Consider the following 23,392-nt stretch of genomic DNA (forward strand, 5'->3'; position numbering starts at 1 on the left):
TGAGTTCAACACCAGCTTCATTACAGACAGAGTAAGTTCCAGGATAACCAGAGCTAAACAAAGAGATCTAATTTAAAAGAAAAAAACAAACAAAAACAAAAAACAAACAAAAACAAAAAACAAACAAACAAACAAAAATGCTATCAGATTTCTTTAAAAAACATGCAGTAAACACTCTGACAACCTGGAAAATACTGACCTTATCTATTTTGTGAAATAATATATCACATTGGATGTGACCCAGTGTCTGGGTTACTAAGAGACAAGTCAGCCGAGTACCTGGGAGAGCAGGCTGTAGGTGGACACCGGTCTGTGCGCTGCAGAGTGCTTGGGCCTGGAGCTGTATCCTGGGTGCCAGTCCCACTGACAGGGAGAAGAGAGCAAGGCAGGACTCCGGTCCCTGGAGAAGACAGATTGGTTAGCTCTAAGCCTCACCCTCAGCTTCATGAGCTCCTGGAGATACACTGAAGTCTGGATATCATAACTCATCCTGTAAGATGGCTTATAAACAGACGCAAGCCTACACGTGGGCACTGAAATCTACCGCACAACACCCAACACCTATTTTGTTAATTTATTTTATGTATGTGAGCACACTGTCACTCTCTTCAGACACACGAGAAGAGGGCATCGGATCCCATTACAGACGGTTGTGAGTCACCATGTGGTTGCTAGGAACCAAACTCAGGACCTCGGGAAGAGCCGTCAGTGCTCTTAACCACTGAGCCACCCAACACCTATTTTTTTTTTTTCGGAGCTGGGGACCGAACCCAGGGCCTTGTGCTTGCTAGGCAAGCGCTCTACCACTGAGCTAAATCCCCAACTCCTTACCCAACACCTATTATCCCCCAAAAGAATCCCAGCACCCGTGAGCTGCCATTCCACAGCCCGACAATTCTCTCCTGCCCTCTGACCCCAGGCAATCACCAATCTCATTTGTATTTCTAGAAACTTACCTGATTTTAAAAATGTTTTTTAAAAAATTTATTCATTGTTACTTCATGTGTATGGATTTCCTCTGCCTTGCACGTTTGCCAGGGAACCTTGTGTTTGCAGGATGGGGATGGGAGGGCACAAGAGGGTGTTGGAGCCCCTTGAAGTAGAGTTATGGCAGGTTGTAAGAATTCCCATGTTGGTGTAGGAACTGAGCTCCTGTCCTCCACAAGAACAGTATACACTCCTAACCACTGAGCTGTCTCTCCAGCACTCAGTACCCATTATTTCTCACAGCCAAATAACATTCCACCATATGGACAGACCATGATCAATCAGATAGACCTTGGGTTAGACTCAAGAATTTCAGAGAATTTTCCTTCTTGGAGATAAAGGGTAGGGTGGAGGGGAAGCTTAAGAGATAAGAAAACAATTGAGAAAATTTAAAAAAAAAAAAAAACTCCACTTTAACACAAGGTCTCAATATGTAGCCTAACCTGGCCTCAAACTCATAATCCTCTTATTCCCTCCCATCAGGGGCTGGGGTTTCAAATGTATCTCCCGGACCTGGCAAGAAAATTTAATATGGCCAAATGTACATAAAATTTTGCATCTTAAAGCGTGCAAAGAGAAAACACTTGAAACTACAAAGGGATTTCCTTTGTATGACTTCAGTAAAACTGGCTGATGGCTTTGAATCTATGTTTCTGACCACCAGCACCTCAAGAAACAGGTTCTCTGTGAAGGAAAAAACATTTAACCCTACACATTCCTGCCCACTGCCACAAGGGGGAGCTGTGCTGGATCCCCTGAGGCAGTCCAGGGAATCCTGCATTGGGAGGAAGAAATGTGGCCCTCTTGCCGCTCTCTGGACCCGTTCTTCTGTCTGTGGCACAAAAAGGTGTTGGCTATCTTCATTAAACCCTCTTTTCTTATACAGCCAACCCAGAAGTAAGCGACGGTGTTGATTTTCTTTGTTCTGGCCAGAGCCCCATTCCTCTCTCCAAGGATCGGCAGGAAATGTAGGCTGAGGCTAACCTGAGGTCGTCTGGACTTCCTACAAAGCAAGCAGCAGATCGAGCCCAGCCCATTCGTGACCTCTATCATTACTTCCAAAGATAAATAAACGGCAAGCAAATTGAGATGTGCTTGGTTACGCCTTTGGCCTGCATGTGAGATTTTTTTTCTATCAGTTCTAAACAGTTACTTTTAGTGAAACATACTTTTTTTGTGTGTATCTCTAACTTTCTGGATTTAACTTACTTTTTTTTTCTCTTTCTTTTTTAATTTGGAGACCATCTCATGTAGTCCAGGCTGGCCTCAAACTTACTCTGTAGGCTTTTTAGAATAAACGACCCTCTTGCCTCCAGCACACCAGTTCACGGGGACTGTTCACGGGGACCGTTCACTGGAAATTTTCCCTGTGCAGCCAACCATCTACCTTCCTACCTCTGAGATCTTGAACAGCTTTTTGGGAGGAAAGGAATTAGGATGAAAAGCCAGCAGGATAATTCGAAAGTACAAGGTCTCAAGGCAGACAGCAAGTGGATGCTGCTTCCTCCGTGACCCCTGGACCAAACAGAATAACAGGTTGAAGAAGGAAGACTGCCGAGAGTTCAAGCCCAACTTGGGCTACATAGTAAATCTGTGTCTCAAAGAACAGGGATGGTGGAGCTGACAGGTGGACGGCCCGTAAGACTCCACAGCAAAGATACAACCAGCATCACCCAGCATTTTAGCGGAGTGATTGACATATATGCTAAAGTTTACAAAATAAGACATTTTGGGGCCGGAGAGATACTCGGTGGTTAGGGGCACTGGTTGCTTTCCCAGAGGACCTGGTTCGATTCCCAGCACCCACACGGCAGCTAACAACTGACTGTACTTCTGGCCACTGTAGGTACTGGAGATTGATGTCTATTCAGGTGAAGGCAGACACAGAATAGGGCAGGGCCTGTGATTGGGCAGTGAAAAAGAAAGTTGGGGGCAGAGTTTTCATAGGGCGGGAGAGATGAGAAGGTAGAAGAAGAACCAAGATGGAGGCAGAGAAGGACCACCCAGATCTGTGTGGCCTTAAATGGCCACAGGTAGCTATGAATATTTCATAAGGGATGGATTTTTATAGGACAGTTTGTCTTAACTAGGTGGGCTATTTATATCAGTGTCAATTGGTTGTAAGCTTATTGTGTGGTCGTTTTTTTGTGGAGTGAGAATTTACTGATATAAATCCGATCCATAAATTACAAGCTTCTAGAGTTTTGATTTTAATGGGTCGTTGAGAGTTGTGACTATACCCACAGGGGGCGGATGGCTACATGAGTGTGGTGTGCCTGAGTCACGGAAACTAGAAGGGCGGTCACTTCTAGGGCTAGCCATGGCGGTGATCGCCTCAGGGCCCAGAGAGTAGCCAGTGGCAGCATGGGATGGAAATTAAGAACTTAGTTGGGTGGAGACATTTTTAGAGCTCTGGGCCAGAGGACCCGCCGAGTATGGTTAACTGAGATGGGAACACCCCGATAGTGCTATGTGGCCCACAGGTGCTGCCGCTGGCGTGGCACGGTACCTGGTACCCCACATCATTTTCTATTATTTACCACAAGGTACTGCACACACACGGTAAACCTGCAGGCAAAACACCAATGCACATAAAAAATAAAATAAATTAAATAAGGCATTGAAGTCTGTGAAAGATGAGGAACTAAAGAGTAAAAGGAACACATTAGGGGCTGGAGAGATGGCTCAGTGGTTAAGAATACTTGTTGCTCTTATAAAGAACCTGGGCTCAAGTCCCAGCACCCATGTGATGGCCCACAACCATCCATAATTCCAGTAATAGGAAATTACCCTATTCTGTACAGAACCCTCTTCGGTCTCCTGAGGGCACCAGGCACACATGTGGTACAGACAAAACGTCAATACACATAAAAAGTAACCAAAATCAATTAACACATAGACGGGAAACCAGCCATCCGGGGATACTAAGCTCCTGTGAGAAGAAAGCCTGCTCCCAATAAAGCAGTGTGGACATCAGGAAAGCTGCATCCTGCTGGAGGGATTCAAAGCAATGAGAGTTCATCCGTGGGAGGAGCATGGCGGTCCTTCAGGTAATGTGGCTGGCACATCAGGCCTACAGGAGTGTTCTGCTCAAAAGCAAAGAGCAAAACCAAAGTAGATCTTCGCTTATGAAGGATCAGTTTGCAACAAATAAGGTTCCGCAGCATTTCAGAGCGAGACCTAAATGGTTTTCTTTTGGGGGGACTTATTCATCCCAATTGCTGGGAATCTCTAAACGAACTACCAACCTGCTAGTTTAGGGGTGAATACCATCACAAACCATCCTGGGCCAGACAGTAAAGACATCTAGCTTGTGTCTGAGGACCAAGCCCTCTGTAACGACGACTCCAACGAGGATATTCATGTTCTAACAAGTGAAGACTAAATGAGAATTCAGAAATGGAAAACACACAGAGCTCCCAACTCCTGACGCTGTGTTCAGAACAAGCGTCCCTGATTCAATTTTAACAAGCCCAGACTTGTGCTCGGCCAGACTCTCCGGGGACCCCATCCCCTGGCACCTGTGTGCCACAGGAAACCGATGGCCTCCCCAACAGAAGATCCCACCCGTGCTACAGTGCTGCTTCTCTTAGACCAAGGTCTAAGCTTCATTCCGTGTGGCCACACTCAGAGGCTCCCTCAAGAATCAGTTTGGGAGCTGGGGAAATGGCTCAGTGGTTAAGAGCAAGAACTCCTCTTTCGTCGGACAGAGAACCAGTTTCTGTTCCCAGCATGCATGTCAGATGCTCAAAGCTGCCCCAATCTCCAGTTCCAGGGGATACAATGCCTCTGGCCTCCAAGGGCATCTGGAACCACATGCACATACCACACACGAAATATAGTTAAGGGGAAGGGGAGAATGATGTAATACATTTTAACATTTTAAATAGAAAGATAATAACTTCAGGACCGAAGAGGTGACTCAGTGGTTAAAAGCACTGGATATTCTTCCAGAGGATCCAAGTTCAATTCCCAGCACCCATATGTGGCTCACAACTGTCTGTGACTCCAGTTCTTCTTGGAATGCAACATCCTCTTCTGGCCTCTATGGTACCAGGTGTGCCTGTGATATACAGAAATACACACAGGCAACACACACACACACACACACACACACACACACACACACACACACACAATTTTTAAAAATTAAAGAAAATAAATTTCATAGGACTCCAGTAACACTACATTTGATTAGGAAGAAAACAACAGGAATAAAAATACATCTTTTTGGGCTGGAGAGGTGGTTCAGTGGTTAAGAGCACTAACTGTTCTTCTAGAGGCCCTGAGTTCAAATCCCAGCAACCACATGGTGGCTTACAACCATCTGTAGTGAGATCTGATGTTCTTTTCTGGTGTGTCTGAAGACAGCTACAGTGTACTTATATATAATAAATAAATAAATATTTTTAAAAAAATACATCTTTGAGGGGGGGTGGCTCTTCAAGACAAGGTTTCTCTGGGTAGCCCTGACTGTCTTGGATCTGGCTCTGTAAACCAGGCTGGTCTCAAACTCAGAGATCCTTCTGCCTCTGTCTCCTGCTGGGATTAAAGGTGTGAGCCACCACTGCTTAGCATAAAAATATAAGTCTTTAATAAAAAAGATGCCAGATGTGATAATGCCTGCCTTATATCCCAGTACTCGGGAGGCTGAGCAGACAGACATGTACGAGTTTGAGAGTAGCCCGATTTGCATCCCTAGTTCTTAGACAGTCAGGCTACAGAGAGGGATCCTGTCACAAAAACAAGAAACAACAACAAAAATCTGTCTTTCATTACAGCACGACCTCTCCGAGCTTTAGGAAGAACAGTACGTGGAATAATAATAAATAGTAATGTCTCCAAGTTCAATCGCAGACTTGAATTACTGAAGGGGAGGAAAAACCTGTCTTTTAAAAAAGTCCCTTTAAGGGGTTGGGGATTTAGCTCAGTGGTAGAGCGCTTGCCTAGCAAGCTCAAGGCCCTGGGTTCGGTCCCCAGCTCCAAAAAAAATAAAAAAAAAAAAACCAACAAAAAAAAACTCCCTTTACAGACAGGAAATCTACTTGAACCAAATGTCTCGAGAGCATTTGAAGCTGAGTCACGGTGTGGTGGGGCAGTTGTGCTACTCGTGGTAGAAGGTAGGGATGCCCTGGTCTTTCTCCACTCAGTGCCAGCACCAACATTGAATTCTAACAACCGAAAATGCCCCAACACAGTACAAAACATCCTCCGGGAGTGGACAGCAAAATCCTTTTCCTTTTCTTTTGCTGAAAAGCACTGACTTTCATGATTCTTCTAGAGATTCTCTTCAGGAAATGGAACTATAAATAATCCACTCCTGTTTCTTTATTTTCTACACCTTCCACAATGAATGTATATTGGAGCCGGTAGTTTTAATTTTTAAGGAGAAATCCCACTTATTAACAACATCTCATGTGGGCTGGTGACTCATGCTGCTTAAAAATAACGTTAATGTCTATCCTGCAAGCGCCTGTAGGCAACGACTGTTCAGCATGAGAAGAAACAGAAGGACCTTAGAAGTGTTTGCACTGAGACCCGTGACCCTGAAGAAAAATCCCAATTTTCTCCAGCATGGCAATTCAATGGGCTTTACAAAGAAAGGGAACGGGAAGACTTGTTTCAGGCCAAATGTCCCTGCAGTAGTCACACTCTCACACTTGTGCTCACCACACACACACACACACACACACACACACACACACACACACAATGGCCCTCACCATCCTTCTAACCAAGTGTTATAGCCCACAACTCCTGACATACAATACACCACAATGAAAATCATTGTCACTGTACAGACAAGAAAGAAGGATAGATTTGAACACTGTCTTTATCCTGTTTCCAAAAACAGGACCAGGGTGGTGGCTCAGCAGGTAAGTGTTTGCCGTGCAAGCCTAGCAAATCCCCCGCACCCATGTAAGGGCTGTGGGGAAGAACGCACTCACGAGGGTCGTCCTATACCTCTCTACCTGTGTGCTACGGCGTGGATGTCCCCAAGGCACACACACAGAGCATTAGGAAGCTAAATAGTAAAAGGGTAAAAGAGGTTCTTAACACACCCACGACGTCATCTTCTCGGTGTTCAGCTGTCTGCTTCTGATATTCTGGAATCTATTTGAGAACACTATATACATCAAGGAAAAAACATTCTTGGAGAGTCCCTTTTCTCTCTCTCATTCCCCACACAGCCAAAACTGGTTTCCATCATTAGGAGAGGAAGCTCGGGCCTCCTCTGCTTACCCCGGGTGCTGCCAAAGGTTTACGTGTCTCCGGCTCTCGGGTAGAAGCTCTCTTTTGTTAAGTGGGGTAATGCCCACTGCCGCTTCCAGAATAGCCATGTATTTCTTGTATCTCATCTTGTCTTTCTCGGTATACAGTCCCATAAATTTTGGTCACTGTTCAACTAGAGCAACTCAACATTTGCTCTACTCGATGCTCCTGTCTTTCCTGTGCTCTGTGTCTCCTGAGCTGGACCTGGCCGATCATCGAGGGAAGGGGTGAGGGGGAGCCAGGCCAGGGAGGATGGAAAGAGGTCTTTCAGATCCCACGACGACGTCAGTATTAGGCAAAGCTAAAGACTCTGCAAAAAGCACTAACAGAAATGATCTGCAGGGATGGGGGTGGCTTTAAACACAGCATCTAATGTACACTCCCCGATTAATCCGCACATAAATCTTTGAGCCCACTAATCCTTCACGTACTAATGGCGTAGGAGGTGATTGATCTCAGGACCTGGTAGTAATTGGTCAAAAGCCTACTTGCCTTTGGATGTATTAAAATCAGAAACAGATTTGCTCTTTCTGCAAATCCCTCCCGGAAAGCTGAGCTTTGGCAAATAAGGAAGGAATTCCAGCGCCATTTTATAGCAATACACCTCTGCTATGAACTGCTTGCTTGGGCCAACAGCAAAATCTAATTAATTGCAAACAATTCTGTTTTTTTTTTAATTGAATGACTATTTTTATCTTTCTCATTTAAAAAAACTAACATATAATAATTTGTAAATAAGGTGTCATCATATTTTCAGACTTTATTTTACGATTACTAGTTGTTTTGAGACAGGGTCTCAGTAGGTAGCCCAGGCTGGCCTTGGACTCATGGGGAGTCTCCCAGCTCAGCCTCCTAACTGATGGGATTACAGGCCTGTGGACCACATCTTGTCTATTCCTTCTTAGTATCTTTTGAAATATCCTAAAACCCAAATGGGTGAACCCTGTTCAAATGAAAATATCTAGACTCTCAGAGATACTTAGAAACCACCTTCCTCCTCCATTTTTTAAGTTTCTGCCTTTAAAGGACCTTCCTCACCCTCTGCTCACATGGTAAAGTGGACCCCACCCAGCCACCTTACGGCTCACAGTACACATGACCTGGACCTGATCATCAGTCTTTTCTGAGATGAGTATGACTTTAAAAGAGGAATGCCAAGACAGGGGAGACAGTGCAGTGGTTAAGGAAACTTGCGGCTCCTGCAGAGGACCTGGGTTTGGGTCTCAGTATCCACATGATGGCTCATGGTTACAGTTCCAGGGGACATGGTGCCTTCTTGTAGCCTCCATGAATACCTGGCATGAGTGTATGCCTGGCATGAGTGTATGCCTGTGATCCACATACACATATAATCAAAACACCCATGCATTAAAAGAAAAAAGGGGCTGCCTTCTTGCATTGGAGTCAGTTAAAAAGCTGGTAGGTAGACAGGACTGTTAGCAGTCACACATCCTACCTCAGAAAGACAAGATGTTGAGGAAAACAACATCAAAAGAAACGGCATCCTTTGGGCTTCTAGATTCAGGTACGTGTAAGGCAACTGCCATCCCAGGAGATTTCCCGCTAGACCTGTGTCAAAGCGAACTTTTTCATGAACTTGCATTTCAGTTGTGTTCTGTTGCTCTGAAAGAGACGACTCACACACTCCTCCCTCACCAGCCCCTTTCAAGTTGTGAGGGTTTTGAGTTTTTTCCCATTTACATGCTATAGCGACATATGGGCACCATGTTGTCCTTGTCTAAGCAAACCCACATATAAAGAAAAAATAAAACCAGGGGAAACCATCGAATAGCAATTCAGATCAGCACAGTCTCAGCCTCCCTGCCCCTTCCTCTCTTGAACTCTACTTCTATAAATGTTCTCTCTCTCTCTCTCTCTCTCTCTCTCTCTCTCTCTCTCTCTCTCTCTCTCTTCATACACTCCCCATGACTTAAATTAGTAGTCTCTCAAATTCCTTAGACTTCAGTGAGAAAACATTAAATCATGTGCATTTTTTCTTTTTCCTGGCAGTGTGACCAAATACTTAACAAGAACCAACTCTAAAGAGAAAAGGTCAATCTGGGCTCATGGGTCAGAAGCTGGGGTCCATCTTGACAAGGGGACATGGTGGCAGCTTGAAACAGACAGAGAGAGAGCCAGCATTCAGCTGCCTTTCCCCTTTACAGCATTTCGATTCAGTCCAGGACCCTGGTCCATGTGTCCCTGCTGCTCACAATCAAGGTGAATCTTGACTCTGGAAACACCATCACAGACACACCCAAAGATTTGTCTCCCTAACAGAGTAATTTTCCATTTCCGCATATATTTCCTTAATTTTTGAATGTTTGTAGACTATTAAATGAAAAGCTCAGTGCTAGATGTGAGATACCTTTTTATTGATCAGGAAGGCCACAGAGGTCCATCAAAGCAACACAAGTGGCTGCCATTTCTGTTGGTTGCCTACCATAACTAGATGGAAAGGACCCTCTTGCTGAAGACACGGTACGTTCTGAGGCAGGACATAGAGAAGTGAGGCTGGAACTGGCTTTGGTAGCTGTCATGGTGCTGGGAGGTGATGTGCAGGCTGCAGGGGAGGTAGGGTGTCTGTAGGACTACCCTGCAATGATGATTGTACAAAACTGACCTCTTAGCCAAGATGCCTAAGTGGTCATCACTAGTACCACAGTGGCGTGAAGGTTATGGGGGTAACCAATTGATCAGTGACTGATATGAGGCCTGCTCCACAAGATAAATTCGTGCCTAGTACCGTAAACCTACTCAAAAGCTCCTGGCTCAAAAAGTTATAGGGCCTATGGTTCAACCCAGTATGTTTCTACCTGTAAACTAGTGCTGGTCCCAACTCTGGTCAGAGAAGCTTCTTTTTGCAGTGGGTAGAAGTCAACATAAATATTAATTCCTGGTCAAAGTGCTGAGAATAAGTGACTGTTGAGTATTCAGACTTAAGTGGGACAACTGTATCAAACCCCTCCCCCACCAAGGCCCAGGGAGCGATGAATAGGATATGGAAAGACTGCAAGGCCAGAGGAGGGGAAGGATGCTGGGAAGTGCTGTCCTCTGGACATGACGTAACCACTGCACTCGTGTCTCAGCACAGCTGTGATTACCCACGCAAGACAAGTCAGGAGTATCAGTCACCATTCCGAGAGTAGCACTACTTCGAGCCATAGGTTACAGAGAAAATGAAGTAGAGGTGGGAAGGAGGGGCTTTGTGGAGGAGCAGTGAAGGAGGTAGAAGTGTGTTAGGGGAGGATTGGGTCAAGATACAATGTATATATGCATAAAATCGTCAAACAATAAATGAGTCAAAACTTGAGTGTTTTTGATTTTACATGTTCATAATATTTACCCTGAGAACACACACACACACACACACACACACACACACACACACACACTCCCTGACCCATCCCTGACAGGGTCTCACTATGTAGTTTTGGCTGTCCCGGAACTTACACACCAGGCTGGCCTCAAATTCACAGAGATCTGCATGCCTCTGCCTCCCGAGTGTTGGGATTAAACCTATGGGCCTCCGTGTCTGGTCCATTTTCCCCATTTTTTTTAAAGATTTGTTACACACACACACACACACACACACACACACACACACACACACACACTCTGGAGCTATCTTCAGACACACCAGAAGAGAGCATCAGATCCCATTGTGATGACTGAACCTAGGATCTCTGGAAGAGCAGTCAGTGCTCTTAACCGCTGAACCATCTCTCTAGCCCCATTTTCCCCATTTTTAGTGGTGACAAAATAGAAGAGATACAAGGTCTGATTTCTCCTAACAACTAAAAAAGGACCCACTTCACTCTGTCCCTGTCAAGCAATCATCTGACCACGATACAGAAAACAGAGCAGAAAAACAGGAGACAACCCATTTGGCGTTGAGCTAGTTCATTTCCACAGCGCTCTCCCACTGGTTCTGTTGCAAGCCAGTAGAGCCAATTAGTCACAAGAATCCTTTTACAGGGTGGACTTGAACTTGGCAAGCTACAGCTGAGCCCCTGGAAAAAGTTCCATTCAGCCCTCATTTAACCACACAGGAAGATGTAATTACACTTTTGCAACAGACTTTGTTCTAACAACTTGTGTTTCTAATGAGTGTGATAAAAACTACTATGTAACCCTCCCAAACAAGAGGCTTGAGCTGACCACGGGAAAAAAAATCAAATTGAACTTGTTACCCACGGAAGCTGTTTTACTACAGTGAAATGCCAAAATGGCTTACAAATGTCATGTCATCAAGTGTCATTTGCTACTGGAATTTTTTTAGCCCAACATTTCACCCAGAGCTCTTACAAAACGATTCTTATCTACGATGACCTCACACCAAATTAAACTTGGATCTTTCCTTAGGAAAATAATTATGCGTTAGGACATACAGAAAGGAACTGACCTTGCTCTGACAAATTAGATTATTCCACTTTCTGATGCATTTAGTCATTTCTTATACTACCATCTCCGTGTGAATTCCTTTGCAATACAGACAATAATATAGAAAAACTTAATCTGGACAAAATATCCCTTCTATATGTGATGTGTTCTTTAGCATTCTGAAGGTTCTTTGGGAATACATATTCATGAGACTAATTCCTATTTCCTTCTAATTCTAGAAATTCTTTTTTCAAGGCGGGTAGCCGTGTTTCTGTGTAGCCCTGGCTATCCTGGGCTCTGTAAACCAGACTAGCCTCAAACTCAGAACTGCCTGTGGGTCTCCAGCGCTGGGATTAAAGGTGTCGAGTTTCGAGTTCTGGAAATTCTTCACACAGCTTGTGCTTTAAAGTAACCAAAAGCAAGCAACGAAAGCCTTACCTGGAGCGCCAATGCTTCAGAATGGCTGCGTAGAAGTTAACAGAGCTGGAGTTTAGGACAATCAAGTCTGTGTTTGAGTGGCCCACCTTTATTTCGCTGTGTGATATTCTTATTTGTGAATTCATTACATTACATTAGTGGCTTGGTTTTTGTTTTTAAGATTTATTTATTATATATAAGTCCACTATAGTGTCTTCAGACACACCAGAAGAGGGCATCAGATCTCATTACAGGTGTTTGTGAGCCACCGTGTGGTTGCTGGGATTTGAACTCAGGACTTCTTACCCACTGAGCCATCTCTCCAGCCCTTGTTTTTATTTTTAAGTTTTAGCTTGTATGTTCCTTTGTTTGTTGAAATAGGGTCATGCTATGTAGCCCAGGCTGACCTAGAATTCACTATGTAGCCCAGGCTAGCTTCCAAATCCAGATGATCCTCCTGCCTTAGCTTCACAAGTGCTGGAATTACAGGTATTAGTCAGTAGCTATTTAAAATTTAAAATATATCTCACCCCATCCCAAATAAGCTTTAATACTTCTTTCCTTTTTTAAAAGATTTATTTATTTTATGTGAGCACACTGTCACTATCTTCAGACACACCAGAAGAGGGCATCAGATCCCATTACAGATGGTTGTGAGCCACCATGTGGTTGCTGGGATTTGAACTCAGGACCTCTGGAAGAGCAGTCAGTGCTCTTAACCACTGAGCCGTCTCTCCAGCCTCCAAGTCAGCTTTAAGATCAAGATGTTCAAGTTCTCTTTCCAGAAGATTAAACCTGAATGTAGAGGCTGGAGAGATGGTTCAGCAGTTGCTCTTCCAAAGGACATGAATTTGGTTCCCCCCGCCCCCGCCTACCTGTAACACCAGTGGACCCAAATGCCCTCCTCTGGCATCCAAGGGCAACTGCACACATGTGGCCTGTACTCTCACACAGATACAAACACACACATAAATAAAAATAAAATAAAATAACTGAATATACAGAATCCGCACATCAGCACAGGAGTATGACTCTATGAATCCCCAGCAGCTGGGAGGCAGAGCCAGCAGAGCCACTGGGTGCTCTAGGCCTGCATAGTCCACCCGGGGAGGCCAGGCCAGGCTACACGTCATGACCTCATCTCAGAAGGGGAACAAAAATCCCAGACCAGCCTGGCGCTCTTTTGAACTATTCGTATTTTTTACTGAAGAAGAAGAGTGGGCATCCTCCTCCAGTGGATTAACCACGTCCGTGCTTTCAAAGCATAAAATTGGAAATACCCCAAACAGCCTGCTTTCTGGGCATGGACTGCTTTCAGGGGGCTGGAAAAGCCTGAACTCAAAGTAAAAAAAAATCAGAGAGGATTTAAAAGGGGGAGGGGGTAAGCTATGGCCTCACAGGTTCAGCTCATCATTCCAGAGGTACACAGGCGGGCTTTCCTCTGTCCATCTCTTCTCATGCAAAATTCTGATGGGAGGAACTGCCCTCGTGGCTAGCAGCCTTAGATGAAGATTAGAACTCTCAGCTCCTCCTGCACCACGCCTGCCTGGATGCCGCCATGTTCCCACCTTGATGATACTGGACTAAGCCTCTGAACCTGGACGATGAGGTGAGCTCTTCACAGCTGTGGTCACTGAAACTACGTTGGAAGATGGGTTAATCCAGCTTCGAGGCAGAGACACCGCGATGAAGGAAATGATGCGCTATCCAAACAGAGAGACTTCCTGGTCAAGTACCTAGCGTCAGCTGGGAATGTTGTAGGTCTTCATAATCTGTAATAAATATTCTCTATTGATTTCATTAACTTAAAGAGAAAAAAGAAGCGTCCTTGTGCTGTGGTATCTAATTTTTGGGTGTAGTGGTGCATACCTCCAGTGCCAGCACTAAAGGAGGTCGATCTCTGAGGATGCAGTCAGATTTCTGAGTTCGAGGCCAGCCTGTTCTACAAAGTGAGTTCCAGGACAGCCAGTACTATACAGAAAGACCCTATTTCAAAACTCCTTCCCCTCCCCTCTCTTAGAGGAAGAGAAATTTTCCTCTAAGCTTGGTGAGGAAACACCCTTATAAACCCATCTGCTCCTTGTGGTCCTGCTTACCCAAGAGGCTGAGGCAGGAGGATCACTTGAGTCCAGGAGTTGGAGACCAGCCGTGGCAAGTGAACTGAAACCATCTAAGAAATCATGTATGTGCTGGGGATCCTGCAGATGGACTGGCTGAGACAGAATGCTGCAAGTTAAGAACCAAAATTACAATAGACATTTACTTCCTACCTCTATGTCTGACCTATTGTCTCTGTAACTACTGGAAGAAAATTGTTGGTTGTATTGTTAAACTGAGCAGAGCTCTGGGTTCCATCTGCTGGGACCCACCCACAGGTCCCAAAAGTGTTTACTAAACACATTGGTTTATGACTTTCTTGTTTGGTGACTATAAAACCTTGGTCATACCCATTCCAAATAAACTATCTGTGATGGTTTAAATATGCTTGGCCCAGGGAGTGGCACTATTAAGAGGTGTGGCCTTGTTGGAGTGAGTGTGGCCTTGTTGGAGGAAGTGTGTCATTGTGGGAACAGGCTTTGAAACCCTCCTCTTAGCTGCCTGGAAGTCAGTTTTCTTCCAGCGGTCTCAGATGAAGATGTAGAACTCTAAGCTCTTGCACCATGTCTGCCTGGATGCTGCCAAGTTCCCACCTTGATGATAATGGACTGAACCTCTGAACCTGTAAGCCAGCCCCAGTTAAATGGTGTCCTTTACAAGACTTGCATTGGTAATGGTGTCTGTTCACAGCAGTAAAACCCTAAGACACTATCCTTTAGTCCCTTTGGAGCAAGAACTGTAGGGGGTTTGTTTGTTTGTTTGTTTGGGTTTTTGTTGTTGTTTTTTGGTTTTGGGGGGTTTGTTTGTTTGTTTGTTTGTTTGTTTGTTTTTGCTTTTCTTATTATAGAAACCCAGCAAGATCTGGCTTCAAAAACCAAACTTTCCTCAGCCAGCCTTGGTTCATGCTTGTAATTCCAACCCTCGGTGGCTGAGATAAGAAGATTTAGGCCAGCCTGGGCTACAAAGACCCTATCTCGGGCTGGAGAGATGGTTCAGCAGTTAAGAGCACTGACTGCTCTTCCAGCGGTCCTGAGTTCAATTCCCAGCAATGACACAATGGCTCACAACCATCTGTAATGAGATCTGATGCCCTCTTCTGGTGTGTCTGAAGACAGCTACAGTGTACTCATATACATAAAAATTAATAAAGAAAGTTTTTTAAATTTATGAAGACCCTATCTCCAAAAAGGGGAGGGGGAAGGAGAGAGAGAGAGAGAGAGAGAGAGAGAGAGAGAGAGAGAGGACAACTGGCTGGGAATATAGCTCAGTTAGTAGAGCACTTGACTAGCATGCAAAGTCCTGGGTTCGATTCCCCACACGGCACAAATGGGGAAGTTTTGAGCACACATCTACAGTCCTAGCAACCCGGAGGTGGAAGCAGGAGGATCAGAAGTCTCAGGCCACGCTTGGCTACACAGCCTGGGATACACGAGAACAGGTCCTCAGTTCTCATTTTCCAGCTGTCGAGAACAGGGTTTTCTCACCTGCAGCTACAACTTCCCCCAACATCAAGTTAAAAATCCAAAGAGCCCAAGGCAGGGTAGTCTTTATGTGAAAATCAGGGAAATTAAAAACTCGGTTGTCTGGGAAGCCTGGAATAGCAGAATCCACAAAGGAAAAAGTCCTGTGTGCAATGGAAAATGGAGATGTCCCCAGCCTGTGCATCCCAGCCATGAGGAGCCCTCTCTTGTGACCATTCCAGATCTGAACCTCTGTACTAAATATTTTAAAACCAAAATTAATTTGTCAACCACTCAAGTGCCCTCATTTGTAGGAATTAGAAAGCTTCCGATACCTTACTTGAGGAAGCACTTAAGGACAATGTGCTTATCCTGTATCTACAGTGAGCCTGCAGCCATGGGATTCAGGGATGCCTCTTGCCTGGGGTCATAGGAGCGACTAGGCCTGACCCTAAACTCAGAACACCACAGGGGCTAGTTTAACACAAGAAGTGCTTAGCCACTTACACTGGGAAAAATATAATTAGGGGCATGCACTCTCTGAAATGAAGGACAACCCCAAGTCTGAGTTGAGAAGGCACCAAAGTGTTGAGCTGTGGCCACCTGTGGCCAGAGGCTAAAGATTGAGCAAGGGGCTCTATTCTTCCCTCTCCACCTGATAACTTGGATTGGATTCAACCTCCAGTGCCCACCCAGGAAAGAGAGAACTGACTCCAAGTTGTCCTCTGGCCTCTACATGAGAGCTGTGGTACACACACACACACACACACACACACACACACACACACACACACACACACACAGAGAGAGAGAGAGAGAGAGAGAGAGAGAGAGAGAGAGAGAGAGAGAGAGAGAGAGAGAGAGAAATGGTGGGGTTTTGTTCTTGTTTGGCTGTAAACACAGCTAAGTAGGCCCAGTGCTTATTGGCCATATAAGAAGTTCTGCGCTCAAACTGCAGCACTGCATAAACCCAAGCACAGGAGAGGTAGGAGCAGGAGGGTCAGAAGGTCAGAGTCACAGTCAGCTACATAACAAGTTCCGGCCAGATTGTCCACTTGAGCTTTCTGAAAGGACCTTTCAGGGGCGTGAGACAACATTCATCCTGGAATCTCCAACACACATCTCCTTTCTCAGGAACCAACCTATGAAATGACAGGGTCTCGTATTAACACTTCCTCCCTGATTAAGGCAGCGGAAAAGCTAGGCCCCCGAAATCTAGAATGAGAAGCCTGGGTTTGAATCCGGCTTCCCAGGTAATTAAGCTGTGGGAACTTCGGCAATGTTGGTGCACATCTTTAATCCCAGCACTCAGGAGGCAGAAGTAGACGATCTTTTCCAGTTCAAGGCCAGCCTGGTCTATGTAGCACATTTCAGGACAGCCAGGACATATAATGGGAGAAACCCTGCTTCAAGACACAGATATACTGAGAGCCTGTGAACCAGGGCTGGGAGTCGGGGGACACATGCTTCATGACTGGGCCTCACAGAGCGAGGGCTCAGCAGACATGGGCCTCTGACAGACACAGCTTCTCCCTTGGCTAGCTGTCACTATTTAGTGAACATCATTTAGTGAACATTTCCCTTGTGACAGTCACCAATATAAACATCTAGTTACACTCTCTTATTTACTTCTCAATAGTCTTCAGAGGTGGCATGCCCCATGTCTTTAAAGGAAGAAAGGCACTGTGTGAATAAGTAACTTGAAGGAGGCCTCACAGTTAACAGTGGAGATGTGATCTCTTCCCTGGTTAGTCTGATTAAAGCCTTCCAGTCCTCCTGACAGAAGCCCAAGTGCCCTGGGGACCCTGATTAGACCTCTCAGAGTAATTTAATTCACACTGAACTTACTCACTTCCCCCTGGAACATGGGTCTCATGAGGTCAGAGACTGCAGTGCTCAGTGCTGCAGACCCATTACCTGGCACTGTGCTTAGCAAGTATATAGGGACAATAAGAATATGCATATTAGGGGGCTGGAGAGATGGCTCAGTGGCTAAGAGCACCAACCCGCTCTTCCAGAGGTCCTGAGTTCAATTCCCAGCAACCACATGGTAACTCACAACCATCCCTCTTCTGGTGTGTCTGAAGACAGCTACAGTGTATTCATACAAATAAAATAAATCTTAAAAAAAAATAAAAGAGGGGTTGGGGATTTAGCTCAGTGGTAGAGTGCTTGCCTAGCAAGCGCAAGGCCCTGGGTTCGGTCCCCAGCTCCGAAAAAAAGAACCAAAAAAAAAAAAAAAAGAATACGCATATTAAAAGTGAATGAATGAATGAATGAATGGACACTGGTTGCTCTTCCAGAGGTCCTGGGTTCCAGTCCCAGCACTCCCACGGAAGCTCACAAACCTCTGTAACTCCAGTTGCAGGAGATCCCTCTTCTGGTCTCCTCAGGCACCAGCACACACAGGGAGTGCACAGGTATACATCCAGGCAAAACACCCATGCAATATGTTGTCTTAATAAAAAGAATGAACTGGGTGTGATGCCGTGGGCCTTTAATCTCAGCACTTACGAGGCAGAGGCAGGCAGATCTATAAGTTCAAGGCCAGCCAGAACTAGAGTATCACCATCACTATGTCTCTGGAGTGAGCAGTCCAGGCTACCATGCCAGTCAAGACCAAGGGACAGGGACACGCTTGTTTCTACCCTCTCCTGCAGCACCCACTCTGCATAGACCTCCGTTTCAAGTTCAAGTCTCATTCTATCTACACACAACAAAAGCTAACATCATAGACCGGCCTGCTGTCCTTCTGAGGATACCGATTACAAGGGTGGCCCTAAAAAAGGTGGGTGCAGTCAAGAACACCTGTGATCTCAACACTTAGGAAGCCAGCTCTAGATGAATGAGGTATCACAAGTATGATGCTAGCTTGGCTTACACAGTAAGTTCCCATCCTGAGCTACCCAGAAAGATCCTGCCTCCACAGTGGGGGAGGGGGAAGAGGAAGAAGAACCAGGGTTGCCGTCGGGTCTTGCTCAATGGGTGGGAGAGCTCCCCAGTCCCAGAACTGAACTGATTAGAGTAGCTCACTGTTTCTAAACAACTTACATAGGGGTTCTGCTCGACATCTGATTTCCTCTAGGGAATGTGAATTTGGGGTTTTGGCACAGGTAGGCAGCAGGTGCCCATGTAACACCTCCCCAACAAAATCCCTGGCGCTGAGCCTCTAAGGCAGTGGTTCCCAATCTCCCTAATGCTGTAGCCCTTTAATACAGCTCCTCACGTTGCTGAGATGGTGACCTCAACCCTAAAATTATTTTTTGTTGCTACCTCATAAATGTAATTTGGTTACTGTTATATATTACAATGTAAATAGCTGTGTTTTTCAACAGTCTTGGGCAACCCGGTGAAAGGGTAATCCAAGCCCAAATGAAGTCTGGATTCACAGGTTGAGAAATGCTACTCTAAGGGTCCTCCCTGGTTGGTACTATGTCATACAATGTTAGCATTCTTTCTAAGTTCTGCCCCACAGTTAGTTGGCAACAGCCAGGGATGCCTCACTCTATAAAAGGGGCTGCTTGTCCTTCCCCCTCTCTTGCTCTCTTGCTCCTCTCTTGCTCTTGCCTTCCTGCCCCCACTCTCTCCCATTCCCTTTCCCCCCTCTCTCCACATGCTCATGCTCCCCCCTCTCTCCCCATCCCCCCTCCTCTTTTACCTTCCTAACTCCCCTCCCCATGCCCTGAGTAAACTCTATTCTATACTATACTGTCCTGTGGCTGGTCCCTCAGGGGGAAGGGATGCCTCAACATGGGCCCGCTGAGCCCTCCACTTCCCCCATAACCCCCTCACACCTCCATAGAACATATTCCCCCCTCTCTTTATCTTTTTATAAACACATCATACATGTGGTCACAGCTGTTGCTGTGGGAATTAAACATGTCTGATTAAACATGTCTGCTGTGTCCCCTGGGTGCTCCAGCGGCACTGAAAGCTGGTGCCTGGGTTCTCTGAACTTTGCTCCATTCACTGTCCCCTTGCTTGTTTCAATAGTGCTCCTTGCACTATGATAAATTAGTCCCAAGTACAGCCACGTGCTGAGTCTGGTGAACTCTCCAAAGCTGGCTATGGTCTTGCAGACCACTCCACGGAAGGAGGCTTGGGGAATGCTCCTTGTCCCTTCCTGTCCATTAATCAGGAGCCTCACACATCCTATGGGGAACACGAGAATGTTAACGTGTGCAGAGGCCTGAGTAGGAGAGAGAACAAACTGGAATGTCTGAATCATGCCACTGCTACTCCAGCCCTGCTCAGCAGTCAGACAAAGCCAGCCGGTTATAAAGCACAGATATTAAAAGATCCCTCTGCTGGCAGCAGGTTCCCCAGATTATAAAGTGCTCAGGACAAACTAGTGCCTTGTCCCCAAACCTAAGAGAATCTTTTATATCTTCAGACATACTAAACACTCCTTCAAATTGGAACATACAAGCAAATGAGAGGATGTTGACCTGGACGTTGTGAACCCCACAGGAAGGGTAGAAGCATGATGGCTTTGAGTGATGGGCCACCACCCTTCTGGGAATTCTTTTCTGTAGCAAACCTTCTGACCTCCATGACCAGGACTGTCACAAACACTCGCCGGTGTCAGCACACGCTCTCAGAATCGGCTTATATCCAGTTATGCTAAGAACACTGGGCCCAGGGCTGCACAAATCTTTAAAGCCATTAAGCTGTATAGGCAAGGAGGGGCATGAGTTTCAGTGATGTGGGTACTGCGTACACAAAGGAATCCCAGCGTGCATCTTGGTTCTAGGCCAATTAGCAATGCTAGGTGAGAAAAGGGAGGGGTTGGTCCTAAGTCCTGGGACTGTGGCCTGAAGGACAAAAGAGAGTCCTTATATCATAAAGGAAAAGTCCACACACGTCCTGGAACTTTAAGAAGCACAACTGGGCCCTTGGCAAAGTGTGCCTTCCAGAAGTGCTGGGAAGGCAGGACCTAGATACCCCCCAATTGCCCCAAGATGGCAGCTCAGATCCTCCCCTGAAACCAGTACCTCCCAGGTCCTCCTTTTTCAGGGAGACCTAGTAGGCCCTGGCTGCTCTGGTCATCCTCGGTCAGCTACCTCTAATTCCTTGGAGGCTCTTGGTCTCCTTCCAGTCCCCACTCCCCACCACTCCCTATAGCATCCCTGCAGTCAGGCATTAGCTCCTGTTTGTGCCCTATGCCTGTCACACCCAGGACTCTACCAAACACTTGCATGCCAGGAGCCCAACCCTCTTCTATCCTTCCCACCTCCTACACACTCCAGCCCTGCCATCAAATGCCCACAAACCATCCACTCTCAGCCTAGAAGCTCCCCCTGTCTTGTCAGCACCATCTGCTCTGAGTAGGGGCTTGTTAGAGACATCAATTCTCAGACTCCCTCAGAGAGAGAAGGTCAGAGGCCCGCGTTTTACCCAGCTCTCCTGTGATGCAGATGTGCACTAATGTTTGAGAATTCCCTGCCCTACCCCTCCCCAGGCCAGGCCGCCGCCATTGTCTCAGGCAGTTCCCAACAGGAAATAACTCCCTTGTACTAAATACAGCTCATTTCTCTATTTCTCTTGAAGCTCCTAGCATTCTCTCCCAATAGGAAACTAAAACTTGACTTCGATCAACCAAGCCCCCCCTTAAAACACACCAGGCAACTAAGAAATTCAATCCTGATTTTTGATTACACAACATGAAGATGATTAATCCTCCACACAGCTTCCTTCCACACTGACAAGAAGCTTGGAAAAATAACAAATAACACTCACTAACTCCTCTTCTGGGGGAACTTGTTACTAGATATTCTTCGATAAACTGTAATTCACAGGATTTTAAAGTGTAACAGTGTATAGGTTATTTACTTCTGCTGCTGGGTTTCTGTTTTGTTTTGCTTGAGATAGCATCTCTCCCTGGAGTCCAGGCTGGCCCTTGAACCTCCATGCTTTAGCCTCACCCTTCCAAGGTCAGGGAGGTAACTATGAACCACCAAACCTGGTTTTGGTGCTGAGGAGAATCTCAAGGCCTTGAGCATGCTAAGCACGGGTACCATTGAGCTCCAGCTTCACCGGATATTTTTTTTTTTTAACTTTTTTTTTTCCGGAGCTGGGAACCGAACCCAGGGCCTTGGGCTTGCTAGGCAAGCGCTTTACCACTGAGCTAAATCCCCAACCCCGGATATTTTCTCAAGTAGAATTGACAGATGCTAATCAGTAAGAACTTTCAAATGGTCACCACTTATAATGCCATTAACATTTGGATGGCTGTTACACTGGAGAGTTTTATGTTAACTCAACACATATTGAAGTCATTTGAGAGGAGGGACTCTCGATTGAAAAAAATGCCTCCATAAGACTGGCTGGTAGGCAAGTCTGTAGAACATCTTCTTAATGAGTGATTGAAAGGCGGAGGACCAAGCCTGGTGTGAGTGGTGCCACCCCTGGCTGGTGGTCCTGGGTTCTATAAGAAAGCATTCCGAGCAAGCCGTGAGGAGCAAGTCAGTAAGCAGCATCCCTCCATGGCCTCTGCATCAGCTCCTGCTTCCAGGTTCCTGCCCTGTTTGAATGGTTGCCCTGCTTGATTTCTCTCTTGACTTCCCTCGATGGTAAGCTGTGACATGGACATGTGAGCTGAATAAACCCTTTTCCCCAACTTGCTTTCGGACGTCATGTTTCCTCACAGCAACAGCCACCCTAACTAGGACAGAAGTGCACTGTGTTTAGAGACATCAAGTCAGCCCTCAGAGTCGGTCCTTGCTTGCCTATGCCAATGCACACCGCAAAGATACTCTGTGTACTGATGAAATTTTCAGTCAGATCTTCTGGAAGATCAGGCACTACATCAAGTTTGAAGCAAATCAGAAGTTAGGCAAAACAAAAACAGATTCCAGAAGAACAAAGAGCTCGACTTACACTTCAACAGGGAATCTACTTCAAAGTCGATTTTCTTCTGCATCTAATTTTTGAGGGGAAAACATGCCAAGAAAAACCAGTCCTAGAAACACGAGTGGCGGGGATGTAATTTACTCGAGTACCTTGCCTAGATAGAACACACAGAAATCTTGGATCTTAACCCCCAGCACCACACAGATCAGGCATGTATCCCATAAAACATGCACTGGGCAGGTAGAGGCAGAGGTCAGAAGGTCAAAGTCTTTCTCAGCTGTATGACTCAGAGGCCAGTCTTAGCTACAGGAGTTTCTGTCTTAAAACAATTTAATAAGTTGGGCACTCGGCGGGAGAGAGGACAGATCTCTTTGAGTTCAAGGTTAGACTGGTTTTCATAGCAAGGTTCCAGCACAGCCAGGGCTACATAATAGAGTTACCCTAACCCGGAAAGCAAACACAAACAAACAAATATTTAAAAAGATACTAGCAGGGCTGGAGAGATGGCTCAGTGGTTAAGAGCACTGACTGCTCTTCCAAAGGTCCTGAGTTCAAATCCCAGCAACCACATGGTGACTCACAACCATCTGTAATGAGATCTGATGCCCTCTTCTGGTGTGTCTGAAGACAGCTGCAGTGTACTTACATATAATAAATAAATATTTTTAAAAAAAGATACTAAGCATCATCAGCTACCAGAAAAATACAAATCATCACCACTCCATGCTAAATTAGATAGCTCAGATTAAAAACATAGAAAATCGTGGCAGGGGACATGGCTCAGTCAACAATCTCACTGCACAGAAATGAGGGCCTGAGTTTGGATTCCCCATATACAACCCAGGCACTGTGATGTCTATCTGTAACCTCAGGCCTGAGTGATGCACAGACAGGCAGATTGCTGGCCATCAAATCTAATAGGA

At 45.8% G+C, this 23,392-nt stretch overlaps 1 protein-coding gene across 9 annotated transcripts in view; it reads right to left on the bottom strand.

Moving 5' to 3' along the window:
* The window catches only part of Tjp2 (tight junction protein 2), a 127,918-nt gene that overhangs the window by 97,092 nt on the left and 7,434 nt on the right, over positions 1–23,392 (bottom strand). For 5 of the 9 annotated variants that reach the window (XM_087574135.1, NM_053773.3, NM_001414504.1 and 2 more), the window contains 1 exon segment: positions 280–400. Coding sequence is in view for 2 of the 9 variants with exons in the window: in XM_087573708.1 (XP_087429834.1) it covers positions 280–447 (168 nt within the window). In the remaining 7 variants the exon portion in view is untranslated. 9 annotated transcript variants of the gene reach the window in all.

Source organism: Rattus norvegicus, chromosome 1, assembly GCF_021556685.1.
Source record: "Rattus norvegicus strain SHRSP/BbbUtx chromosome 1, alternate assembly SHRSP_T2T, whole genome shotgun sequence".
Taxonomy (NCBI): Eukaryota; Metazoa; Chordata; class Mammalia; order Rodentia; family Muridae; genus Rattus; species Rattus norvegicus.